This window comes from Narcine bancroftii, chromosome 4 (genome assembly GCF_036971445.1).
Source record: "Narcine bancroftii isolate sNarBan1 chromosome 4, sNarBan1.hap1, whole genome shotgun sequence".
NCBI lineage: Eukaryota > Metazoa > Chordata > Chondrichthyes > Torpediniformes > Narcinidae > Narcine > Narcine bancroftii.
Genome location: NC_091472.1, coordinates 307,449,313 through 307,475,875, shown reverse-complemented (window position 1 = coordinate 307,475,875; position 26,563 = coordinate 307,449,313). Strand labels below are relative to the sequence as shown.

The 26,563-nt window shown below is 39.2% G+C and overlaps 1 protein-coding gene across 5 annotated transcripts in view; it reads left to right on the top strand.

The window, feature by feature from the left end:
• sestd1 (SEC14 and spectrin domains 1) overlaps positions 1-26,563 on the top strand; it is a 153,856-nt gene that overhangs the window by 85,506 nt on the left and 41,787 nt on the right. For all 5 annotated transcript variants that reach the window (XM_069935853.1, XM_069935856.1, XM_069935857.1 and 2 more), the window contains 2 exons: positions 3,326-3,439; positions 12,116-12,229. In XM_069935853.1, coding sequence (XP_069791954.1) covers positions 3,326-3,439; positions 12,116-12,229 — 228 coding nt within the window. The remainder of the gene's footprint in view (positions 1-3,325; positions 3,440-12,115; positions 12,230-26,563) is intronic.

The following is a 26,563-nucleotide window of genomic DNA, read 5'->3' as shown; positions in this document are numbered from 1 at the left end:
ATAGGAGCAGGAGTTCAAGCCTGCTCCGCCATTCAATAAGATTATTGCTGATCTGATCATTGACTCAATTCCACATATCTCCCTTTTCCCCAGATCCCTTAATTCCTTTTTTAATCTAAAAATCTATCTAACTGAACCTTAAATATATTTAATGAAGTAGCCTCAACTGCTTCCCTGGGCAGAGAATTTCACAGATTCAGTACTGTAACAATATTAATATTGGGGAGAATGTATAAGATTTAGAGTAGGTCACATACATTCACAGATTTTAAAAGAGATCTTATTTGAAAGATTGAAGAAATACTGAAGATCTTGGAGAATGTAAGCACCTTTCACAAGTAGGTGTTAATTGAACTGAAGTCATAAAATGACTGACCATTGTTTGGAACTGGAGACACCATGGCTAGAGAAAGCTCTTTTCAAGGGTTTTGCCAGAGTGCAGAGAAAGGTCACTCATGGATTTTGTTTAATAACAGATGGGAGCAGAAGAAAGAACTGCTGTTTGCTGGAGAAGGTGGGGGTTTTGCAAGACATGAGTCACATGCTCTCTTTGAAGTTGCAGTTGGAAAAAAGAGTTAACAGCTCAGTCAGTCAGTCAGTGGAACACTGACAAGTAACTGAAAAGTGCAATCTAGGCAAAACTGTTTGAAACTGATGAAAGCAAGTTCCAGAGCAGTAGATGGCTGGAAGTGGTATCTGTCTGATGTTTCTCTTGAAATAGAGGAAGGAATGGAACTCTGTGGTAGCTTGAAGAAAGAGGTTACCATCTAGAAGACCCTGATGGGGCAAGTTTCATCAGCGAGACCCTGAGGTGACTAGTGGTGGTACCTCAGTTGTGGAAATCCTGGCGCAACAAATATCTCTCTCTCTCTGCAAACCCTACAAGAACCTTCCTGAGTGGTAAACATTTACCTTTCAAGCACCAAGCCTGGTGAACTTTATACGTGTTAAATTCTGTGCACAATATGGTGATTGCCTGCAACCAGAGAACTTGGAAGAAGAAGAAGTGAGATTGAACTGTGAACCAAATAACTTTTCTTAAATTACACATTACATACACGTGCGCTTAGAATTAGAAGGGGGTAATTTGGATTGGTATAGAGTATAGTATAAGTATAGGGTTAAGTTAAAGTTTGATTCTATTTTCATGTTTGAAGTTGATTAAAAATAACTTTTGTTTTGAAAGCTACTTGTCTTGGTGAATGTCTATTCCTGCTGGGGTTTGGGGTCCTTTGGCCTCGTAACAGTACTCTCTGGGAAAAACAGTTTTTCCTCATCTTAGTCTTAAATCTACTTCCCTGAATCTTGAGCCTGAGTTCCTTTTCTATTATCTCAGGTGAAACTGTGACAGATTATAGATATGTTTTGGGGAGATAAATTGTGTCAGGTTTTTTTTTAGTGTAGGTCACATACAAACACTTTAAAACAGATCTTATTTAAAATACTGGAGCTCTGCTCATGCTAGACAGTCCAACTCCAAGAGCCTTTGCAAAAGCTTTGGAGAATGCTCAAGAGACTTTATTAATGGATTGTTGATTACTAAAAGGCAACAGATGAACTCGTCGGAGCCACAGGCTGTCTCGAGTGAAACTTGTTCTAAGAGGGTCATGTGGTTTTGCAAGCAGAGTGAAAAAAACAGGCTTTTGCATCATACCAACTGATCTCTCGCCCTCTCATGTGATAAAACCACATGACCTTAGAACAGCAAACTGCACTCACTCAGACTGTGACTCCTGACCCAATCTTCTGAGTCCATTCATCTGTTACTTTCCAAAACAATAATCCATTACTCCACAGCATGTCCAATTAACACCTACTTGTAAAGTCTCTGTAGGCATTCTTCAAAGTTTTTTCAAAGGCACTGGGAGCCTGGACTGTCTGGCTTGAGCAGAGCTCTAGCATTTTCAATGAATTCTGTGTTGTGAAGTGCTTGTGTTTGTTTGCGACCTACACTAAAAAAATCCCACAATTTATCTCCTTTAAAACAACAATATATAATATAAAATATAACATAATCTGTCACACCTTCCTGCTCTTGAATTCAATTCCTCTAGCAATGAAAGCCAACATTCCATTTGCCTTCTTAATAATCTGCTGATTCTACAACCTAGCTTTTTGCCATTCATGCACAAGCACTCCCAAGTTCTTCTGCACTAGAGCATGCCGCAGTTTTTTTCCATTTAAATAATAATTTGCTCTTCTGTTTTTCCTACCAAAGTGGATGACCTCAACATTGTACTCCATCTGCCAGACCTTTGCCCATTCACCTAATTTAACTAAATCCTTTTGCAGCCTCTCCACATTCTCTGTACAATTTGCTTTTCCACTCAATTCAGTATCATCTGTAAGCTTGGCTACACGACACTCTGTCCCCTCTTCCAAATCATCAATGAGCATGGTGAACAGCAGCAGGCACAGCACCGACACCTGTGGCACTCCACTTACCACAGTTTGCCAATCAGAAAAACATCCATTTACCCTGCCTTTTTCTGCCTTCTGCCAGTTAACCAATCCTCAATCCATGCCAATATATTTCCCCTGACTCTATTCATCTGTATCTTAATGATAAGTGAGTCCTTATCAAATGCCTTGTGGAAATCCAAATATACCACATCAACCTGTTCCCTGCGATCTACCACACCCCATTATTATCCTCAAAGAACTCCAGCAAGTTTGTCAAACAAAACCTCTCCTTTCTGAGTCCATGCTGCGTCTGCCTGATGGAATCTCTTTGTTCTAAATGTCTTGCTATTTCATCCTTAATGACAGCTTCAATCATTTTCCCAACTACAGATGTTAAGCTAACTGGCTGTCTTCTACCTACATCCTATATGGATAGGACCAGTTTAGAAAGTTATGTAACAACTGCAGGCAAATACAATTAGACCTGAATGTCACCCTGGTCATCGAGGGGGAGTTGGGCTGAAGGTCCTGTTTCATGCATTATGGATATTGCATTATGCTATATGGATAGGACCAGTTTAGAAGGATATGTAACAAATGCAGGCAAATACAATTAGACCTGAATGCCACCCTGTTCATCGAGGGGGAGTTGGGCTGAAGGTCCTATTTCATGCATTATGATTCTGAGCTGCAATTAGCATTGAGTATACAACAAATTCTTTTAGGTTTTTTTTAAACGTTGGAAAATGATAGCTAATTAAACATTATTTTCCATTCACTAATTGAATGAATAGATCGAGAAAGAGTATTTTTTTTGTTGAATGTAATATTTCCAGCATCTCAAAATCTGTGAGTGAAAAATGTATATTTGGCAATAAACATCCATATGTGAAAGGCAAACACATTTTCTTCTGTTGTCCAGAATGTGATTCCAGCTGAAGTATCTCTGGTGTGTGTGGTGAAACCAGATGAGTTCTGGGACAAGAAAGTGACTCATTTCTGCTTCTGGAAAGAAAAAGATAGACTGGGATTTGAGGTATGTGAACACTTGTATTTTCCATCATATTTTATTAATGTTTTTTAATATGGTTTATCGCTTGCAAAATTATTTCCATTCAATTTTATACTGCCAATCAGAAACTACAAACCAGGTTCTTACGATAGTGATCAATGATGGCAGTATGTTTTTTGTATCCACTCATTGAAATTATGCTGAAGATTTAGTTCTGAAATATTTCTAGAATGTCCATTACAATTGTTTCAGAAATGTTTCTCTGTCTTTCCAAAATCCCAAAGCTTATGGAAGTGCAGAATATAATAACAAATTTGTCTTGTAGTTTCATCTTTTTGGTGGTTTTTTTTTTGTATTCTCTGCTGAGCTTGTATTTGCTCTTCAGTCCAGCAGAAAGCTACTTTTTGCAAATGAAGTAAGTTTAGCTTTGGCGATATGAACAGAATTATTTAAATTTGAAAGAATTAGAAAAACGAAGCCGCTTGAGAAAATGTAATCAACTTATCAGCATTGCCCCTTTTAGTTATTCATTGCGTTCCTGCACAGTAAACTAAAATTCCGATATTTACGGTTTTTACACGCAAGTAAAAGTAATTTCTCTAATAAATTAGTAGACTTACCTCTGGAATGGCCCTTCACCCAGGAAGGGCGTTTGCCCTAAATAAGGTCGAGTTGCGGTGATTTGGAGGCTGTTTGTTAGAGGTGAGGGGTAGCTTGAATGAAATATAACTGAGTTTTAAAAATGTTGTGCAAATATTTTCCATTTTCAGAGGGAGACATGCCGCCAGTCCCCCATCCGTCGGCCCCATCTCACCTCCCCTCTCTTCCCTTCAGTGGAAAGGTGACTTTCGGCCCCTAGCATTCGGTGGGAGAGAAGCTGGTGGCAGCTGGCTCAATGTGGGATCAATGGCCGTCTTCCTTACACATAATCCCCCATGCTGCTGGAACCGCTTTGCATATCCCTGGCTTTGCAGAGCAGTTCCAGCTGCAAGGGGGATTATGTGTAACAAAAATGGCTATAGCTCCTGCAATGAGCCGTTGCCATGAGCCAATGCAGCACTGTGGTGAACTCTTGGCTCGGCAGTACTGCACTCCTGCTGCTGTATCGGGAGTTAGATTGGTGGGGGGAACGGACAGTCGGGGGTGGAGGGGGGTGCAACAGATGGCCAGGGGGTGACAGGGTCAGTGAGGGCTTGGAGAGAGGCGGGCTAGTGTATTTATTAGCATATTGTGGACAGCCTGCAGTTCAGTTTAGACTACAGGATGGCCATAAAAATGTAGAGGGCTGCCACTGGAAAAATTCTGGATGGGAATGAGTTTCTAATTCTCATCTGGAACTTTCCGAGAAATTCCCTTTATGTAGCATGTTCCCATTTTCCTACCAGCTACTCAACCTCAGCATTCCCACTCCAAAGCTAAAATTGCATGACCCTGTATTTTAATAATTCTTTCCCTTGGCAATCTGTACAAATTGGGATTGATTAAATCTGAATAATATTTCATCTGAGCGTCTGAAGAGGGCTGATAAAGTGGAATTTGCAGATTCTGCTCCTACTTGGACATTTCTTTGAATAGGATGGATTGGTCAGAATTATTGATTTGATTTACAATGTATTTTTAATATGATTACTTTCTCCCTACTAGTTGCATTGTGCTTGCAGTTCAGTGCATTACTTGATGTTCTATCCTGGGTAATAGATTCCTGAAAGTTGATGCTGATGTAATCCATGTTTATCTTGATATCATCCCTGGAACACTTTCATATAATAATACTTTTATAAATATTTTTTTGAGAATAAAATGAGTGGTATTAGAAAAATTCAAGCCAGATGAAGTGAAGAAACTTGTGACATTTGAGTGGTAATTGAGAATCATTTAAACTTATGGATCAATTGTGAAGAGGGATATTTAAATCTTCAGTAAGAACCTTTTCAGTAAACACAAGACTACAGGAATAGAAATCTATTACATATACAAATCAGGGACAAGGAAGGGATCAAGAAGGAAGCTTGAGGAAAACATATTCCTGACAAAATGCTTAGAACATTCTTTGGCATTTCCAGCACTCTTTCTTCAGGATGCAAACGTGTAGGACCTTGTGGCAAAAAGCTTTGATCCAGGCACTGAGATCTGAGATTGCCATTGTCCAAGTAAATTATACTTAGTATGATGGGTGTCAATGACATTGCTTGAAACTACTCTTGTTTCCAGGTAAAGGTCATCACAGAAATGTTGCTGCAAGAAAATTAGTGACAAAGTTCTTGAGAATCCAGGGTCAAAGTTTTCTCTCAGTTGCACAGACAATCTGATGGTACTCAACCAATAGTAAATCTGGCAAGTCCACAGGACCTAGGCTATCCTGAAGTTGATAACAATTAGTATCTCTAAAGATGCTCTCAGCTTCTCCAGCAGAAAATGTTTAATTTTATTATTTTAATTTTGCATTCTGAGATGCTGCACGGCAATAGGCCTGCACCCCCTCCCCCGCAAAATACATCTACCCCCATCCCCCCACCCACCTTTTTTTTTTGTAACTAGTTTGATGGAGATATTATCTACAACAGCCATTCTCAGTCCGGGCTACACAGCTCTCCTGGGGGCCACAGCACTTTTAAGGAGGGGTCACGGACTAAAATCATAACATTTTTTTGATGTAGTTGGTAGGAGAGAGGTACGGAAGAATTAGCAGCCCAAATCAGAGCACTGGAGAGGGATCTTTTCCTCAATTCCATTGACATTATTAGTAAAACAACATCAACAACCTCTCTCAGGACAACATCTTCCTTTATTGAGGTTTTATAGGACTTGACCAGCTTCAATAGATGGACTGCTTTGTTCACATGCCTGACATGGGACTTCTGAAACTGCCATTCGACTCCTGGGCTCTAAGCTCCATCACAATAAAAGACTTAGCAATTAAAAATGTGGCAAGGCTAGCTTAGTGGGCAGCACGATTCGTGTAGTGCAATGACACAGTTAACCTAGCGGTTAGCATATTGCTGTAATAGTGCCAGCGGCTTGGGTTCAAATCCAGCACTGGCTGTAAGCAGTTTGCACATTCTCTCCATTTCTGCGTGGGTTTCCTTCGGGTGCTCCGGTTTCCTTCCATCCTTCAAAACGCACTGGGGTTATGAAGTATTTGAGTGGCATTTCACTGAACACTTAAAGAATACAAACCAAGGCTAGTCAAAAAACAAACCTGCCATCGTTAGGATCAATTCAGTAAATCTTTGCTACAGTCCCTCAGAGGCAAATACATGTTATCTTAGTTTGGGGTTCATTATTGCTGTCATCATCCACCTTGGGATGCAAAGGATTGGAGTGGAAGCAATTAATTTCTAGCTGTTACTTTATGAATATCTGTGGATTTATGTCTTTTTGTATTGATGGACATCCAGAATATTAAAATACTAAGAAATGGTATTTAATGTGGTGAAAATCGGGCAGAGAGCCCAAAGGAAGGGGAATGAGACAAAAGATGAAGACTTCCTGAAAAATAAACTTATCGGTATTCAAATGTAATATATTGCAATTAAGTCATTGAATCAAGAAAATACAGATATTAAAAAAAATAGGGCAAGAATAAAATGTCATGATGTATTTATGCATTAAATAGTATATGGAACAATATATTTAGGAAATCACACAAGACTGTGCTAATAAATATGATACAGAAATTAAACAGGAAATGAAAACAACTCAATAAACAAAGTATTAGGAATAAGGGAAGTAAACTTGGAGCATGTATCAATATGTGGAATTACAATGTTGTGGCTGTTACGGAAACTTGCCTGTCAGAAGGACAGGATTGACTGATGCAGGTACCAGGGCTTACATGTTGTAAAAGGGATAGAATGGGGGGGGGGGTAGCATTACTAATAAAGGAGAGTATCACTGCTTCAGAAAGGGAGAACATTGGGGTGGGGGGATTGTCCACTGAGTCAATGAGGGTGGAAGTCAGAAACAAGAAAGGGAGTTGTCTATAGGCTCCAATAGTCCTCTGGGCACTGTGGAGCAGATAAGTGGGAAGATTTTGGAAAGGTGCAGATATAACAGCGTTATTGTTATGGGATACTTCAACTTCCCAAATTAAGGACCTCCTTGTGGCAAGAGGGATAGATATGGCAGAATTTGTCAGATACATCCAAGAAGGATTCCTGACACAATATGTGGACAAACCGACTGAAGATAAGGCCATACTGAATCTAGTACTGGGTATTGAACCTGGTCAGGTGACAGATCTCTCAGTGGGGGAGCATTTTGGTGACAGTGACCACAACTCCCTGACCTTAAGCATAGGTATGGACAAGATTTTTTACACCTTTGTGTGATAGTCAACAACTCACTCTTTTTCACTCCCTGCAAATCTGCAAAGGTAGGTGATCCAAAAAACGTCAAAATTCATCACTGCTGTCATTCAACACACAAGACTTTTAATTGGCTCAAAAAATAATTCTAATCAATCAAATTAAAAATTAATCAATAACTCAGCTCCCAATTTGGTGTGATACTGGACAATCCCCTATTACCTACCAGACAGCAGCAATAGAAATTAGCTCAGACAGTGTTATACTTCAAAGAATATTTTTAAATATTAATTAACAAAAATATAACACCTTTCCTAATTTATCTACAGTTATCTAAACTTAACCCCCCCCCCCCCCAAACTATGCACGAATATACGTGTAGGTGGGTGGGTGTGTGTGTGGGTGGGTGGGTGGGTGTGTGTGTGTGGGATGCCTTTGCCACTAGAAATGAGGCATAATTCTTGAAAGACAGTTCAAAAAATGTTGGCACACAGGCTTTAGATGGTTGAGACACGCAGGTTTTAGGTGGATGCAAAGAAGTTCACGAAGTAGGTGAGAAGACCGTGGTGACAAACTATTTATTAACTCACGAGGTACTTCCAGAGAAATGCCCTTTTCGTTTAGCCACGGTGGGGTTCAACATTTCCCTTCAGAAGCTACTTTTCCTTTGCCATCAATAAGTCCCCATTTTCTGGGTGTAGGAGACACGAAGCGAGTGATTTTTCACAAAGTTTCCACAAACCCTTTCATGGGTCAGCTGTATTGCAGTATTTCTTCTGCTTCCTCAACCCTTTCGTGAGTTAGCTGTTCTTTAGTGACCTCCACAATGGTCACAGAGTGATATACTCATTCCCCTATAACACAAAGAAATCAGACAAATTGTCTATAACCACTCACGAGGCCACTTCAGTACTGCATTACTTCCAAGAGGTCTGCTCCACAGCATTGCTTCCTTAAAATGGGCCCTGAGCAAACTTGAATCTTGTTGGTCCCATGATCTCTGCAACTGGGTACCTTGCTGTCTCTTCAGATATATCCAGTTTAGGAACATACTATCCTCAGCCTGTCTGACAGCTCACAGTCAAACTCCAAATCCTGCAGGGTTTTGTTAAATTTGTTCTCTGAAAGTGACAGTCCCACACAAAAGGAAAATAAATTAAATATGGGAGCACATAATAGCAACAAAGACACTTTTTTCCATTTATTTGCCTCTGTGCTCCACGGTGTTAAAGTTGTGATCAAACAATTCACATGTGATTAAAGTACACATTCCAGATTTTATTTAAGGATATTTGTGTACATTTTGGATTGACCATGTACCATGTAGATTGTGTTATATGGTGAGCTCTCCACTGACCACCGTGATAGAGGTGCACCAAAGAAGAGGTACAAGGACTGCCTAAAGAAATCTCTTGGTGCCTGCCACATTGACCACCGCCAGTGGGCTGATATCGCCTCAAACCGTGCATCTTGGCGCCTCACAGTTCGGCGGGCAGCATCCTCCTTTGAAGAAGACCGCAGAGCCCACCTCACTGACAAAAGACAAAGGAGGAAACACCCAACACCCAACCCCAACCCACCAATTTTCCGCTGCAACCGTGTCTGCCTGTCCCGCATCGGACTTGTCAGACACAATCGAGCCTGCAGCTGATGTGGACTTTTACCCCCTCCATAAATCTTCGTCCGCAAAGCCAAGCCAAAGAAGAAGATGAAGAAATTACAGCATATATAGTCTTTTTTTTTAACATTTTATTTAAATTTTTAAAACTACAAAACATTTCAATTGATACATGTGATATATAAACCTAATCCTTCTCTTCCTCCCCACCACCCCCTCCCTCCCATGTACCCTTAAGAAAGAAAGAAGTAGATTATCAAATAGATATATAAATTCAAATCAACTGCCATGAAACTGAGAACCATCACCAGGACGAGCTATTGAGAGTTTAAATTTTCAAACCAACATGTTGTAGATATAGGCTTCATACTTTCAAAAAAATTTTATACATCGTCCTCTCATTTCAGGGCACCATTGTGTTTGGGATATCTGGTATGTATATTAAAGTAGAAATGTTTAGTACTTTGTTACATATTTCTTGTAAGCAATGACTGATTGAAGACTATGATTCATACATCACCAGGTGCTGAGTATCTTCTCTGGTGATGCTCTGCAAGGCATCAACTGCAGCCATCTTCAGCTCCTGCTTGTTTTAGGGGGCTTGTCCTCTTAAGTTTTCTCTTCAGCATATGGAAGGTATGCTCAGTTAGATTTAGATTGGGTGACTTGGTCATTCAAGAATGTTCCAGTTTTTAGCTTTGAGCATCTCTTTTGTTGCTTTAGCAGTATGTTTGGGATTATTGTCTTGCTATGGGATGAAGTGCTACCCAATGTGTTTGGAGGCATTTGGTTGAACTTGAGCAGATAAGATGTTTCTATAGATCCCAGAATTCATGTTGCTTCTGCCATCAGCAGTTACATCATCGATGAAGATAAGTGCGCCAGTACCTGTGTCAGCCATACGTGCCCAAGCCATAATACTCCAACCCACCATGTTTCACAGATGAAGTGGTATGGTTTGGATCTCGGGTACGAAGTAAAACACAAAAGTCTGTGGTTGAAGTAAAAACACAATGCTGGAGAAACTTAGCAGGTCAAACAGTGTCCTTTATATAGCAAAAATAAAAATACATAACTGACGTTTCAGGCTTGAGCCCTTCATCAACGTATGGAATAGAGAGGAAAGGGATGGAGAGCTGAGGGAAAGAAAGAAGGAAGGGGGAAAGGAGAGCAGGTTAGCAGAAACTGGAAAAGTTAACATACTTTCCATTTTCTGCTACCTGGCTCCCCTTTCCTCCATTCACCTATCCATCCCTCCTCCCCTTGCTTGCTGTTGTGCCCTCCCTCCTGCCTTTGTGTCCTTTTTATATGGATGCCTGCCTATATTTTTCCATCCCTTGATGTAAGGCTCAAGCCTGAAATGTCGGTTATATATTTTTATCTTTGCTATATTAAGGGCACTGTTTGACCTGCTGAGTTTCTCCAGTATTGTGTTTTCACTTGAAACTTGAGCGGTTCCTTTAGGTCTCCACACTTTGCTCTAGCCATCAGTCTGATACAAGCTAAACTTGGTCTCATCTGTCCACAAAACCTTTTTCCAGAATTCCACATGTTCTTTCAAATACCAGTACTTCTTGGCAAACTCTAAATCTGGCCATCCTTTTTCTGTGGCTAATTCTGTTTTCTACAGACAGCCGTCATTGACGCATCCACACCTGCCTTCTGAAGAGTGTTTCTGATCTGTCGGACAGGCATTTGGGGATTTTCTTTCATAACGAGAATTCTTCTGAGATCAGCAGTGGAGGTCTTGCTTGGCCTACCAGTCCCTTTGCGATTACTGGGCTCACTAATACGCTCTTTCTTAATAATGTTGCAAACAGTTAATCTTGGTAATTCTAAAGTTTGGATGATGTATCCTATTGCTTTATTCTTGTTTTTTTCAGCCAAATAATGGCTTCTTTGACTTTCATTGGCACGTCTAGTCCTCATGCAGACTCCAAAGATGATCAAAAGCTTAGAAGCCAGCCTAGCTCTCTTAGAGCTGGAGCAATGAAGCAATTAGCACACCTGTGTACTTTCAAACACCAATGGAGCCAAATGTCCTAAACATTACGGTGCCCTGAAATAAGGGAACTCTGTGATTTCTACATGATCAAACCAAAATGTATACAAATAACCTTGATTAAGATTTGGAATATGCACTTTAATCACATGTAAATAATTTGCAAATGTACAACTGGGGAGCATGGGCAAATAAAGGAAAAAAGTGTCTTTGTCCCAAACAGTATGAAGAACACTGTATATAAGGAAACCAGCTTGGGTTGAAATGGAAAGAAGTTTGATTTTGATAAATTAAAAAATAATAAATCCAGGACTTCAGCAACATTTTTTTATTTTAAACCTGGTGTTGCCTTTACATTTACAACTCGCAGAAAATTCCTGCCACCTGGTGTTTATATGATTTTGTTTAAATGTAAAATTCTTCTATCAAATGCTTTTATTTTTAAATCCAGGATCCTCAACTCCTTCTCTATTTGGTATACATTTTTGTAGATCCCTTAAAGTTGCATTTAAAATAGAATATCACTTGAAATTGAAGCTCATTCCTGGTGGAAATGGAGGTAGCTGGTCTAAAATTTATAGTCAGATTTGTATTAAGTCTGTTTCAAACAAAATATGGAAATGCAAATTTCTTTGGTTGGTTTTTCCACTGTAATTCAGTTTAAGGATTGTGAAGTGAATGGCTGTGGAAGATCACATCTTGGTATTAAAATTCTGCTGTATTAGTTTATTATTGTTGAGCATTATAAATGCCTTTCTATTTATTGTCAACAGGTAATTTTGGTATCTGCCAACAAGCTCACCCGCTACATTGAGCCATGTCAATTGACGGAGGAATTTGGTGGTTCACTTCTATATGACCACATAGACTGGCTGAATAAAAGACTGGTTAGTACTGCGAATTTACAAATATTATGATGTCACTGTTTAGAATGTTAGATTATTACACAGGGGGAATATATTTATACCATTTTTGATTAATTTTAGCTGTATCTTAACAAATTAGGTTCTGTACTTCACTGAAGGGTACTTAGCGAGAGTATTATAAAGTATTCAAGGCAATAGTGAACTGAATAGGAAATTACAATTTGTCCAGAATTTTAAAAATTAAAATTAAAATAAATGAGTTAGTGTGAAATTGAGTGATCGGACAAGCTAGACATTGGCCTTTTAAATTCAATATAAACTGATAAGACTTTTAAGAGATGAAGTAAAAGAAATTAATGCAGTTTCTGAGCGAGTGTGTGACTACAATGAATATTTTCCCTAACTCGAGTCCAAATAGAAATGTCATACATTGGTATGACATTCAGAATACATTAATACAGATGCACCAAGATGAATATTTAAGATGGAGCCGGGATGTCTTTAGAGACGAGTAGACTTGCATCCACAAATAATCCGTAATGAAACTGTTACCAGATGAATGTGGTTGGATATGTTTCATGCCCCTGAAAACACATTTTACCTCTATGAATATAAAAAAATTAAAAATTATTAATTAAGACTTTGATAAGCATAAAGCTTGTTTTCTTGCGGAAAAGTTGGTGAGAACTGGGGCTGAATCAGGAAAGATTACTCAATAGGATAATGTTGAATGGAGCCCATTAATAATTAGCAAACTGCAACGAAGATTTTTGCAAATGGTGGGAAGAAGGGTGGCATGGACTATTATTAGTTTGAAATAAGATGTTCAGATAAATCGCTGCAAATCCAAACCTATTCAGAGGGCAAAAGGATAAAGATGCAAATTGAATGCAGGGAATGGATATTTTAACATGGAAGACAGAAGAAATTATCAATAATTCAGGATTATTATATAATTTTATGCAGATACCTTATGCATTGAGTAAATGAACAAAAGCACAGACCAAAAAATTTTAAAAAAAAATCCATTTCCTCAAAAACACTACTTGACTAATGAGTTCCTCCAGCAATTTTTTTGTTCCATATTTCCAGCATTTGCAGTTTTTTTTTTGGTGGAAGTGTGACAATAGAACAATGAATGAAACCAAGCTGAAATAGCAGCTCACATTTAGGTGGTACAGTTGGTGTTGCGGTTAGAGCATCACCTTTAAAGCGCCAGCGATGGGGACTGGACCTGGGTTAAAATCCCGCACTGTCTGAAAGGAGTCCCTTTGTCTGCATGGGTTTTCGCTGGGGATTCTGGTTTCCTTTATTCAAATGCATACCAGGGGTGTAAATTGGGAAGTAAGGACTCGTAGGGTCAAATTGGCCTGTTACAATGTTGTACGTCTAAATTTTTAAAAAATTCTGATGACATGATTTGTGAATGAGATAGAATGGATGTCCAAAAAAGAGAAATGGGTATAAATGGTATCACGATAAATTATGAAGAATTATGATTGAAGAATCATCAAATAAGACCAGTTGTGTGAAATGAAGAAGGAAGGAATAGCCACACTGTAAGCTACAACGAAGTCCAAAATAAAAGGAGCCAAAAAAAACCAAATCCTTAATGAATTTGCAAGGAAGTTGAAAAGCAACAGGGCAATGAAAAATCAATTACCACAACAATGACTTGGGTAAATTCTGTCGATTATATAAGGTGGAGCTAGCTTTACTGAGGGGTTATTTAGCAAAATATTTGGTTTGTGTGTTGTATTTGAGTAAAGTGCATTAATTTATACTTTTCAAATTTTCAATGAAGTAGACAATTAACAGAAGGGAAAGACTGGAATGGCTGAATAAGCAAAGTTACATATTCATTAAAATGAATGACTTTAAAACATTTTAATGAAGATCAACGACAGCCAAAGTTCTGATTATGGATCATAATAAAAAGGGAGTATTTAAAATAATGTTATTAGGTTTGTTAATAAAACAAATTATTTTTAAGTAATTTCATCTCTAAAGGAAAACTATTTTCTGGAAATCTGGCCTCAGGATAAAGTGAGAGGTGAAGATTTCAATGTTAACAATTGTATGATTATGAATATTAGTAAAGAATCATGTTAATAGGAAGGAAATACATCCCAGCACGAGCAGGAAGGTCAATTAAAGCGACAAGGTGATGCAGCAGTTATCTCTGCTCCCTTGGCTCTCGGGATCCAAGTTTGATCCTCGCTTGATACTGTGTGGAGTTTGTACATTTTCCCCATGACTGAGAAGGGATGCTGAGGTTTCTTTGATGTCAGATGTGCAGGTTGTACTGAAAGTTACCCTTTGAGAGGCTAAAAAAACAAAAGGGCAGATGATGGGAATGGAATAAAATAGCAAGGTATAAGAAAATAAACGGAGAGGGAGTGGGGACTAATGGGATTTCTCTACTGGGAGTCCACATTTTCCTGATGGGCCAAGTGATGTCTTGTGTTGCTGTACGTAAGTAACTATTGGAATAAAAATAGAATTTTATTATTTAGATACGGACTAAAATTACCAAAATTTCCTCAATGCCTTTGCCAGTTCTTTTCATGGAGAATTCTAGAATAGTTATCACTGTTCAACCTATTGTGACCATGCCAATTCTCTACCAGAGAAACTCACTAGTTCTAATCCCACAACCCTGCAGATTTTTCCTCATTGTTTAATTAAATTTAGTGTCCACATTGAAGCCTGCCTCCAGGCAGTAGATTTCAGATTTCAACAACATGCAAAGAATAAGATTTTCTTTTTATTTTCTACCTGTGATATCTAGTCTTTGACCTACTCTCTCCTACTCCACTTTCCAATCAGTCCAGACTCTTCATCTTTCTTATGGCCCATCTATTCTTTACTTGCTCTTTCAAAGAAACTATCCAACAATCTATCCTATTACTGTAATCCTTCATCCATGGATTCTTTCTAATAAATTGCCTGTAAATCTTTCCAGTGCCACCCAATTCTTAATAAAAGGAAACAATCAGAATTGATTATAACATCTATTAAAGGCTGGACCACTGTTTTATAAAGGTTTGGCATGGCTTTTCTGCTTTTAGACTTTATGCCTCTATTGCTTTTTTGGTTCTAATGCTCTATATTCTTATCCTTTTGCTATTTGTATACTGTATCTTTTTACATAGATTCTCTCATTTTTAGCTTCCCCACCCTTTATTTTTTCCAATAAACAGTCAATAGCTAGTTTTGATGAAACATACTACATATTGATATATTTTAAAAGTTATTTCTTCAGATGCGTGTTTTCAGAGCTATTATTGGAAATTAAATTTCAAATTTGTATAACAATTGCTGTGCACTTTAAATGAAAATGCAGGTTTTCTGTGTTGAGGTGAGGCAATAATTGACAGATTGTGTAAGCAAGAAATATTTCACCAAGCTGTGAACAATTTAGCCCATTCTAACTGAAATGGCATTCAGTGAGCCAAGGCTCCCCGAAGTCCCAACTGTATGGTACCAATCAATACCAGAAAGAGTGTGAACAATCTTTTTTTACTGAATGGTGTAGTTGCATATCTTCTCTGTTTGGGCCACAATCACTGCCCGATGATTTAATTTTTGTGTGTCTAAATATTTCAAAGTCTATGCTTGATTTCAGGGAGGTGATTTTGCAGAATGCCAGAGGGCAAATTGCCTCGTGGTTTTCATTATCAATCTATCGCTCATTCATTCAGTATGAAACTGTGTTTCATGCATTTAGTAAATAGTGAGAATTATATTGACTGCCCTGTATTTATATTTGAATGTAACACAGTTGCAGATATCTTGAATTGCTGGTTTTGTCTTTATGTGGATTTATGATGCGGACCAAATGTTCTACTTGGATTCCCTCCATTTAATCGTAAAGAAACCAGGCTTTAATACATTAATTTTGGTTTAGGATAGCAATGAATGGTGATGAATACAAGTGATACTGTTGATGAAATTAGTAAATTGCAGCTCATTGTGTCTTAGTAGCACTAAAAAAGAAAAACCTATCAATATTCTTTATCTAGTCATGTCATCTTAAGGGTACTAGGATATTATATGGTGTGTTAGGTTATAGGAACAAATTTGCAACTAACTCTTAAGATTCTTTTCCCTCTCAATTCCTGAGAAAATACCATTATTTTCCAAGATGCTGTCAGGTTTTCCATTTATCTCCCTCAACAGATGTTTCTTTTTGACTGTCCTATGAAACCATCCCTTGGTTATATTAATGTCTGAATGAATTGATTGGATTGACTGGGTTTTCTTCAGGGAATCCTGGTGCTATATGTGATTTAGATTAAAAGTTCAATCAGGAATTGCTGTTTCTCACAACAGACTAATTACCAAGGGTTTCTCATAGCTGTGAGCATTGAATCAGCACCTTTATTATTTTCTGCACATATTGCTTCGATTTGAAGTCCGACATCTTCCAAGAAAAAGGAAGCCTATGTTTATTTGCAATTTTGTGTTACTTGTAGTAAATGTCTTCAGATTATTTATGGTTACATATTGCTGGCCTATACTTTGATAATTCTTTCAGATTTGAGAATTTCCCAAGCCACTGAAAATAATTTACACTTGGGATAGTTTGCGTATTCAGGTGTGTAGAGGCCAGAGTAATCAGTGTTCCCTGCAAAATTCCACACGTACATTTCCAAAAAATTGATGTAATAATGCTCAGATCAGCAAAACCAGAAGTTTATTTCACAACATAGTAAGATTTTAATCCAATCATCCATAATCTAAATCCCTATACTTCCAGATTTCTAATACAGTTAACGTCTCTGGAATTGACACTAAGTTTCCATGCACGGTCTGATTTTTGTATTGCATATAATAAATGTTTTTTGTCTGAGCCACAGTATTGCATTAATATAATTAAAATTAATTCAGATATAACAAAATTACTTAAATTGACTAATATTGGTTTCTATCATGTGAATGTATTCATAGTTTGAATACTTTTGTAACATGAGGAATGAGAATTCAAGATCTATAATAATGTGAAATAAGCACTAGATTTTTTATTTACGGGCTGCACTGTACAGATGTATTCTGTGGGATTTAACAGGTGAAAATACTTATAATTTAAGAAACTGCTCTATTTTGGAGAACTCAGTCTGAATCAAAAGCCCCTTTTCCATTGGCACCCCGTGCCAGTAATTAACTGGGAATATACTGGAACAGGGTCCAGTGGAAAAAGGAACGTTGTCCGAACATCGGCATCAAATGATGTCATTTCACGCTGGGGATTAACCACCTCTAGCCCAACTCATGTCCCCGGCATTTGTTTACGCCGGTTTGCTGATAAAACCAGTGGAAAAGGGACAGCAGAAAGTCACCCGTTTCCAATTGAAGGTAGAACACTCCGATCCCCGGGGATGAGTTGTGTTCAATGGAAAAGCAATTAGTGTCCCAGTTAAGGGTGGCCCAGTGGAAACAGTACAAAGGGCTTCCTATCCCGGGACACTGTACAGCCAATTAACTGGGATGTCAATGGAAATGAGGCTAAAGTAAACATGTACACAATTGCAAAAGAAAAGGTTTTACTCCCAGTAACTATAACCATTTACGGAGCGGAAACAGGCCATGTCAGCCTTTCGAGTCCGCACCGGTTCACTAGAACAACTCCACTAGCTCAAACCACCTACTCACTGCCAATAACCCTCCAACCCCCTCATCTCCATGTACACATCCAACCTTATCTTAAATGACCGAAGTGACCCTGACGCAACTATCTGATTCAGAAGATACTTCCAAAATTTCTTCAGTCTAAGGGTATTAAAGGTTACGGAGAGAAGGCGGGGTACTGAACTTTAAGATCAGCCATGATCTCGTTGAATGGCGGAGCAGGCTCGAAGGGTCGAATGACCTACTCCTGCTCCTATCTTCTATGTTTCTATGTTTCTCCACTTTTACACAGGGCCAAACCAAATGTTAAAAAAAAAGATCCCTATTACTTTATTATATCAAAAACATTTATGGGAATAATTTGAATTAAGTCCATTAAATTTATATGGAGTATAATATAATTGTTGTAAAAAAATTATATTGAACCATTCGATATCTAGCATTGATTGTATTTGTAACACTCTCTTGACGTAGCAAAATTTAAAGGATAATTGTTCCCTTCTGAAATTGTATTTATAATTTGTAAAGTTTGTGGAAGGAGGGAAATATTTTTAAAAAATTTATATTTATATTATTTATATTTTGCTACTGAAATAGCAAACTCGAGCAATTGTGATAGTTACTAGGAGTAACTAATTGTGGTAATAACTGGGAATCAATCCTTTTATCTTGCAATTGTGCTCCTGCTTACTTTGATTCAGACTGATTTCTCTAAAATATAGCAGTTTCTGAAAGTTGAAATGTGTAGCATTTTAAAATGTTATTAGTACTTCAAAATGAAAATAGAAAAATGTTATCATAAACTTAGGTCCAAATTATGAGAGACATAAAAGCACAATAAACAAAAATCAGAATGAATGAGTTTAATCTAATTTTATCTCAAATATTCCATACAATGCTTAACAACTTTAATATTTTATCAAAAGTATTAAATCGTTCATGTGTGAAAATATTGAAAAATACCTCTGTTTAACAAATACACCTAATGTTAGTAAAGTAAATATTATGGGATGTATGGCGAATGACTGCCAAACCCTCTGGCTAACATTGGCTGTGCATTATCTCTACTGTTAAGGATTCTACTAAATAGAATAATACCTAGTGTCGCTGAGAATATTCTCCCAGAATCACAGTGCGGCTTTCGCGCTAACAGAGGAACCACTGACATGGTCTTTGCCCTCAGACAGCTCCAAGAAAAGTGTAGAGAACAAAACAAAGGACTCTACATCACCTTTGTTGACCTCACCAAAGCCTTCGACACCGTGAGCAGGAAAGGGCTTTGGCAAATACTAGAGCGCATCGGATGTCCCCCAAAGTTCCTCAACATGATTATCCAACTGCACGAAAACCAACAAGGTCGGGTCAGATACAGCAATGAGCTCTCTGAACCCTTCTCCATTAACAATGGCGTGAAGCAAGGCTGTGTTCTCGCACCAACCCTCTTTTCAATCTTCTTCAGCATGATGCTGAACCAAGCCATGAAAGACCCCAACAATGAAGACGCTGTTTACATCCGGTACCGCACGGATGGCAGTCTCTTCAATCTGAGGCGCCTGCAAGCTCACACCAAGACACAAGAGAAACTTGTCCGTGAACTACTCTTTGCAGATGATGCCGCTTTAGTTGCCCATTCAGAGCCAGCTCTTCAGCGCTTGACGTCCTGCTTTGCGGAAACTGCCAAAATGTTTGGCCTGGAAGTCAGCCTGAAGAAAACTGAGGTCCTCCATCAGCCAGCTCCCCACCATGACTACCAGCCCCCCCACATCTCCATCGGGCACACAAAACTCAAAACGGTCAACCAGTTTACCTATCTCGGCTGCACCATTTCATCAGATGCAAGGATCGACAATGAGATAGACAACAGACTCGCCAAGGCAAATAGCGCCTTTGGAAGACTACACAAAAGAGTCTGGAAAAACAACCAACTGAAAAACCTCACAAAGATAAGCGTATACAGAGCCGTTGTCATACCCACACTCCTGTTGGGCTCCGAATCATGGGTCCTCTACCGGCACCACCTACGGCTCCTAGAACGCTTCCACCAGCGTTGTCTCCGCTCCATCCTCAACATCCATTGGAGCGCTCACACCCCTAACGTCGAGGTACTCGAGATGGCAGAGGTCGACAGCATCGAGTCCACGCTGCTGAAGATCCAGCTGCGCTGGATGGGTCACGTCTCCAGAATGGAGGACCATCGCCTTCCCAAGATCGTATTATATGGCGAGCTCTCCACTGGCCACCGTGACAGAGGTGCACCAAAGAAAAGGTACAAGGACTGCCTAAAGAAATCTCTTGGTGCCTGCCACATTGACCACCGCCAGTGGGCTGATAACGCCTCAAACCGTGCATCTTGGCGCCTCACAGTTTGGCGGGCAGCAGCCTCCTTTGAAGAAGACCGCAGAGCCCACCTCACTGACAAAAGGCAAAGGAGGAAAAACCCAACACCCAACCCCAACCAACCAATTTTCCCTTGCAACCGCTGCAATCGTGTCTGCCTGTCCCGCATCAGACTGGTCAGCCACAAACGACCCTGCAGCTGACGTGGACTTTTTACCCCCTCCATAAATCTTCGTCCGCGAAGCCAAGCCAAAGAAGGACACTCCCCTTGGATATAACTGTATATGCATCTATTGTCTTTCATTATTGTACCATGAGTTTCTGCTAATAAAAGCCATGATTATTGTTTGACCACATTGTCTTTGTCGACTTCATCAACTGGCACTTCAATTTTATTAGCAGAAATTGATGCAGCCCTCAAGCCAGAGCGGCTGATAATCGACCAGTCTGCCCCGAGGGCTAGAGAAATTTTCAACCACTGGATTGCTTGTTTCAATTACTACATGGCTCGAAACAACGTGGTTGATGAGGCAATTCAGTGGGGCCACTCTGCTGGGTGAGTTCCCTTTCGCCGTAACACAAGGAGCTACCACTCTGGCTATAGCCCGGGAACGTCTGACTGCTTACTATGGAGCGCCACGGAATGTGGTGTTTGCTCGACACCAGTTGCTGACTAGACGCCAGAAATCTGGGGAAAGTGATGCTGTCTATGCACTGGCCCTCAACTCGCTGGCAAATGAATGTGATGTCAGGGCAGTCAATGTGCAACAACACCGCAATGCCTTGAAGATGGATGCTTTAGTCAACGGGATTGACTCCAGTTACATCCGACAGAGGCTGCTGGAGACGAAGCCCTTAACCTACCACCGGGCAGTCACTCTAGCCAAAACACTGAGAAGTGCCATGCGTTCTAGTGAAATGCAAGAAACCGAGAAGGAAACACCCAGGAGTGTTGGAACCCCGAAGGAAAGAAAAGGGCGAACTCCTAAAAAATGCTACTTCTGTGATAAGAGCTGGCACCCCAGACAGAAGTGCCCGGCTTGATTTGTGGGAAACTCGGCCACTCCGCTAAAGCGTGTAAGGCGAAAAGTACTCCCATTGATAAGAAGAAGAGAAACAGCAAGAAAATACGTCCTGTAGCTGTAGGAATGGAAGACAACTGTGAAAAGGGGAATCTTCAGACGAGCAGGCTGAATTGACTTCAAGTGACGGTGAGGTGAGATCCCCTGTGATAGCTCAATTGACTGTAAAGCTTGGGGGATGTTACGGACTGGAACGGTCAACTATGAAGGGGGAGGTGAATGGTGAGACTCTTGATTGTCTAATAGACTCAGGGATTACTGACAGCTACATCCACAAGAAAGTTACCAGAGCCTTAAATTTGCGGAGATATCCAGCGAACTGAAAGATATTGATGGCTTGTAGTGAACTTACAAAAACTGTACGGGACAAGTATAAAGTGACTTTAAACTTGTCACTGATCAGAAACCTGTTCCCTACATGTTCAGTACTAAACATGGGGGGAGGGGGGGGCGTGGCAAGATAGCGTAGAAGAAAGACGTGTATTCCACCTTTCCCCAGCTGGATTACTAAATACCCGGTTTTTAACAAGCATAAAAGTGGTTAAAAATAATATTTACAGTTGTTTAAATAACAGTGATTTATAATGGCATCTAATGTGAAAAAATTTAAACCAGAAAAAATTACCATACAAAAGTGCGGAAGAATTGAGGGCTACCTGCATAGCGGAATCCACGGAATCATCTTTGGGAGTCTCCAAGCCTCAGAGGACTCCAGCCCGTTTGAGTTTGACCTCGGCGCCGATCCTGCCTCCGCAAGATGGCACCGACACTTTGGTGAGCTCGGCGACATGGCCAACAAGGGAACCTGCGAACCCACAGCCTTGCTGGGCAGCCCGGAGGCGCGCAATGTAGCGTCAGAGGACACTCCTGCGCATCTGGCGGCTTTGCCTGGCTTGCGTGGGGCATCCCAGGTCTGAGAATTGCTGGACAAAGTATGGGCTGTGGTGGAGCCCGAATGCCGGCGTCCCAAAGAGGTCAGGGTGCCGACGTCGGGTGTCCAAACCCCGCAGCCATTCAACTAAAGGATCTGTGATGACTGAGGAAAAAGAGGAACTTACCTTATTGGAATTTGTCTAGAAGGAGGAGCCTGTAGTTAAAGGAGGCAGACCTCAAAAAGTGGAGGTGGGATCTGGAATGGATTCAGTGTTCACTGTTTTGGAAGGGATTGCTTGTCAAATGCACAATATGTCAAAACAAATATCAACTCAGGTGAATCAAGGATTTATGGAGATGAAAATCAAAATGAATACCCTGTGTGATGAAATGTCAACAATGAAACAGGAAATGACTGTAGTTAAGAGTGATATTAATAGATGTATAAAATCAGTTGATAATGTGCAAGATAATTTTAAGAAAATTGAAACAGCCTTTTCTGAGTGTCAAAATCAGGTGGAATAGAGAAAAAATTGAAAAAGTGGAAGGTTCTTTTGTAGATTGGGGGATTCAAAAAGGAGATTTATTGAAGAAGATTGATTCGTTGGAAAATCAAAGCTGAAGGAATAATGTGTCCAGAGGACATTGAAGGTTCCGATCCTATAAATTTTTTTAAGCATTGGATCCCAGAGGTGCTGGGTAAAGAGCTTTTTCCTGAAGGCTTGGAATTGGATCGGGCTCATAGAGTTCTGAGAAGAAAAGCACTTCCAGGACAAACACCAAGAGCAGTCTTGGTTCGTTGTTTAAAATACCAAGATAGAGAAATGATTCTACGTATGGTGGTACAGAAAGCACGGCAGAATCAGTCTCCATTAATTGTTCAAAATAATAGTGTTTTTTTATGCCGATTTGAGCCAAGAGATTATTAGAAGACGACGAGAATTTAATATAGCCAAAGGTGTTTTGTGGCGAAAAGGCTACAAGTTTGCTTTTCATTATCCTGCAATTTTGAAGGTTTTTTATGGAAATTTTCAATCTCAATTCTTTGAGAATGATGACGATGGTTTGGTTTTTGCTAATTCTTTGCTGGAATTGCGAAGAAATGGGCGTTCTCCTCCGTTGTCTCCTAAGAGGAATGGAAATGGAAATGGACATGGGTATGGAAAGAAAGAAGAATTGACACAGACTTTTTAAAAAAAAATTATTTTTCACACTATGAACCATATTGACCAAAATACACATAAACATTTCCCTCTTGAATATACACAGTGTCATTTTCTCCACTTTTTCTCCCCACCCACTCAACGTTCAACATATATGATACATTAAACCCATTAAACAAAGTCATCACACAATGAAAATAAACAAGAAAATTGTGTCATCTACTTTTACACACTGGGTCAGTTCATTTCATTTTCTTCTCATTCTGTCATTTTAGGTGGTGGAGGTCCACGGTAGGACTTCTCTGTTGTGTTCCATGTACGGCTCCCAAATTTGTTCGAATACTTTGATGTTATTTCTTAAATTATATGTTATTTTTTCCAATGGAATACATTTATTCATTTCTATGTACCATTGCTGTATTCTCAGGCTATCTTCTGATTTCCAGGTTGACATAATACATTTTTTTGCTACAGCTAAGGCTATCATAATAAATCTTTTTTGTGCTCCATCCAAATCAAGGCCAAGTTCTTCTTATATTACTTAGAAGAAAGATCTGGATTTTTTGGTATGTTGCTTTTTGTGATTTTATTTAATACCTGATTTAGATCTTCCCAAAACTTTTCCACTTTCTCACATGCCCAAATTGCATGTACAATTGTTCCCGTTTCCTCCTTACAGCGAAAACATCTGTCTGATACTGTTGGTCCCATTTATTTAACTTTTGGAGCGTGGTATATAGCCTGTGTAACCAATTATATTGTATCATGCGTAACCTTGTGTTTATTGTATTTTTCATAGTTCCGGAGCATAGCTTTTCCCATGTTTCATTCTTTATCTTTATGTTTAGATCTTGTTCCCACTTTTGTTTGGGTTTACAGCTTATTTCCTCATTCTCTTTCTCTTGCAGTTTGATGTACATGTTTGTTATAAATCTTTTAATTATCATTGTGTCTGTAATCACATATTCAAAACTGCTTCCTTCTGGTAACCTCAGCCTGCTTCATGGAAAGGGAGGAAACCGAGGATAGCACTAGATAAATTAACAAAATTGTACAAACAAGGGGGCTTACAGCTACCAAACTTTAAGAATTATTATAGAGCAGCACAATTATGATACCTATCAGATTTTTATCAAACAAGGGAAAAACCAGATCGGACCAGATGAGAGCTAGATAAAATAGGGGAGAAGGTACCTGAACATATACTATATAAGTGGGATGAAAAGCTGGTGCAACAGGGGAATTCACTAGTACTGCACCATCTGTTCAGCATTGGAAGAAGATTCACATAGAAAGAAAAAAAAAACAAATTATCAACTACCAAAATTAATATTGATGCAAAATCAACTAATCCCTTTCACACTAGATAACCTTTCCTTTAGAGAATGGGAGAGAAAAGGATCAAAGAATAGAAAATAGTTTAGTCATCTGCCACTAGTGGGTTTACCACACCCAGATTTTTTAGTGTACTACTACCTTTGGGTGTTTCTTTTTGTGTGATTTTCTGGGGTTTTTTTTTGAAGAATTATAGAGGGGAGCATTATTTTATAGTGTGTAAATTTATTAGTAGTTAAAAAGATATCTGAATTGAATTTTGCAGCTTTTAATGTTCAGGGATGAAATTGTACAAGGCATTGGTGAGGCCAAATTTGGAGTACTGTGTACAATTTTGGTCACCAAATTATAGGAAAGATATAAACAAAATTGAGAGAGTGCAGAGAAGGTTCACGAGAATGTTGACGGGATTTCAAGGTTTGAGTTACAAGGAAAGGTTGTGCAGACTGGGGCTTTTTTCTCTGGAACATAGAAGATTTATATTTCAGTTATGTATAATTTGTTTCAAGATAGTATAGATAAGTCCGATTGGGAGAAATCTAAACTTAAATGGGAGTGTGATTTAGTATTTATTTTACCGAAAATGATTGGGCGACTATGCGTCAGGACAATGTAAATAAATTGACTAATATAAGATATTAGTTAATTATAATTTTTTACATTAATTATATTTGAATCCGGAAAAGCTTAAAAAAATGGGTTTAGTAATTCAGATTCTTGTTTTAGATGTGGCTCATGTATTGGAACTTTTCTACATGCTGTTTGGACTTGTGTTAAAGTTCAATCATTTTGGCAAGGAATTAAAGTAGTTTTGAAAAAATTATATAATTTTATATTACTGTTAGATCCAACGATTTTTTTGTTGGAAAATTTGTATTCGGTAAGGGGAATGGGATTGGACAAAATTCAAATTGCTTTTGTACGTTTGGTGTTATCAGTAGCGTGTAAATGTGTTGCTATTACTTGGAAAGATGATACTGAGATTAACATATCTCGCTGGCACAATGAATTGAAAGCATGTATTGTCATGGAAAAAATTACTGATAATTTACTAGATAATTATTCTTCTTTTTTTAGTAAGTGGTCTCCATATTTGAAATATATGGATTCAGATATACTTTGAAATGTTATTAACATTTATAATATTTTCTTTTTCTATTTATAATCTATTTTCTTTTTGCTCCCCTTAAGGAAGTTGGCTGAAGGGGTGGGAGGGTGGGGTGGGTGTTGATGTAAAATCTTTTTTTTAATTATTTCTATACTGTATGTTATGTTTTTTTTCTATCTTTTAAATAAAGTTTGATAAGAACGATAAGATGGCACGCTGGGGAATATAACTCTCAACTGACAATTATGAGATCCAGTACAGGTTAAATGAGCCCTCTGACACATTGTCACGATCTGCTGCCTGTGCTCAGCTGGAGGGGCTAAAAGAGATCCATAGCAGACTGTGCCACCCAGGAGTCACGAGGTTCTTCCACTACATAAGGGCTAACAACTTTCCTTACTCTCTGGAAGAAGTCAGGAAACTGACTAAAAGCTGTCCCGTTTGCGCAGAATGCAAACCGCAATACTTCAAAGCTCCGGGGCCACTCTCATCATAGCTGCTGAAGAGCCATGCTCGGGCGCGTAAAACTGACCCCCTAGTCCAACCAGTTCAGCTACTACATACCAACCCCAACTACGCTCATGTTAAATTCCCAGACGGGAGTACTGACTAAGAGATCTGGCCTCGCCTGGTTCGCCCCTTCTTCACACCCCTACTCAGAGTGAGCCTGAGAGATTGGGCTCACCCCCCCCCCTTACCCCAAGTAAGCTTTCAGATGGGCATGCTGAGGCTCCACTGCCTCACGCTGGCGATTCTGGAGCGGGTCCAGAAGTCAGTCCTTCCCACACTACAGACCCAGGAACTGTACCAGTTCCCAAGGTTGCAA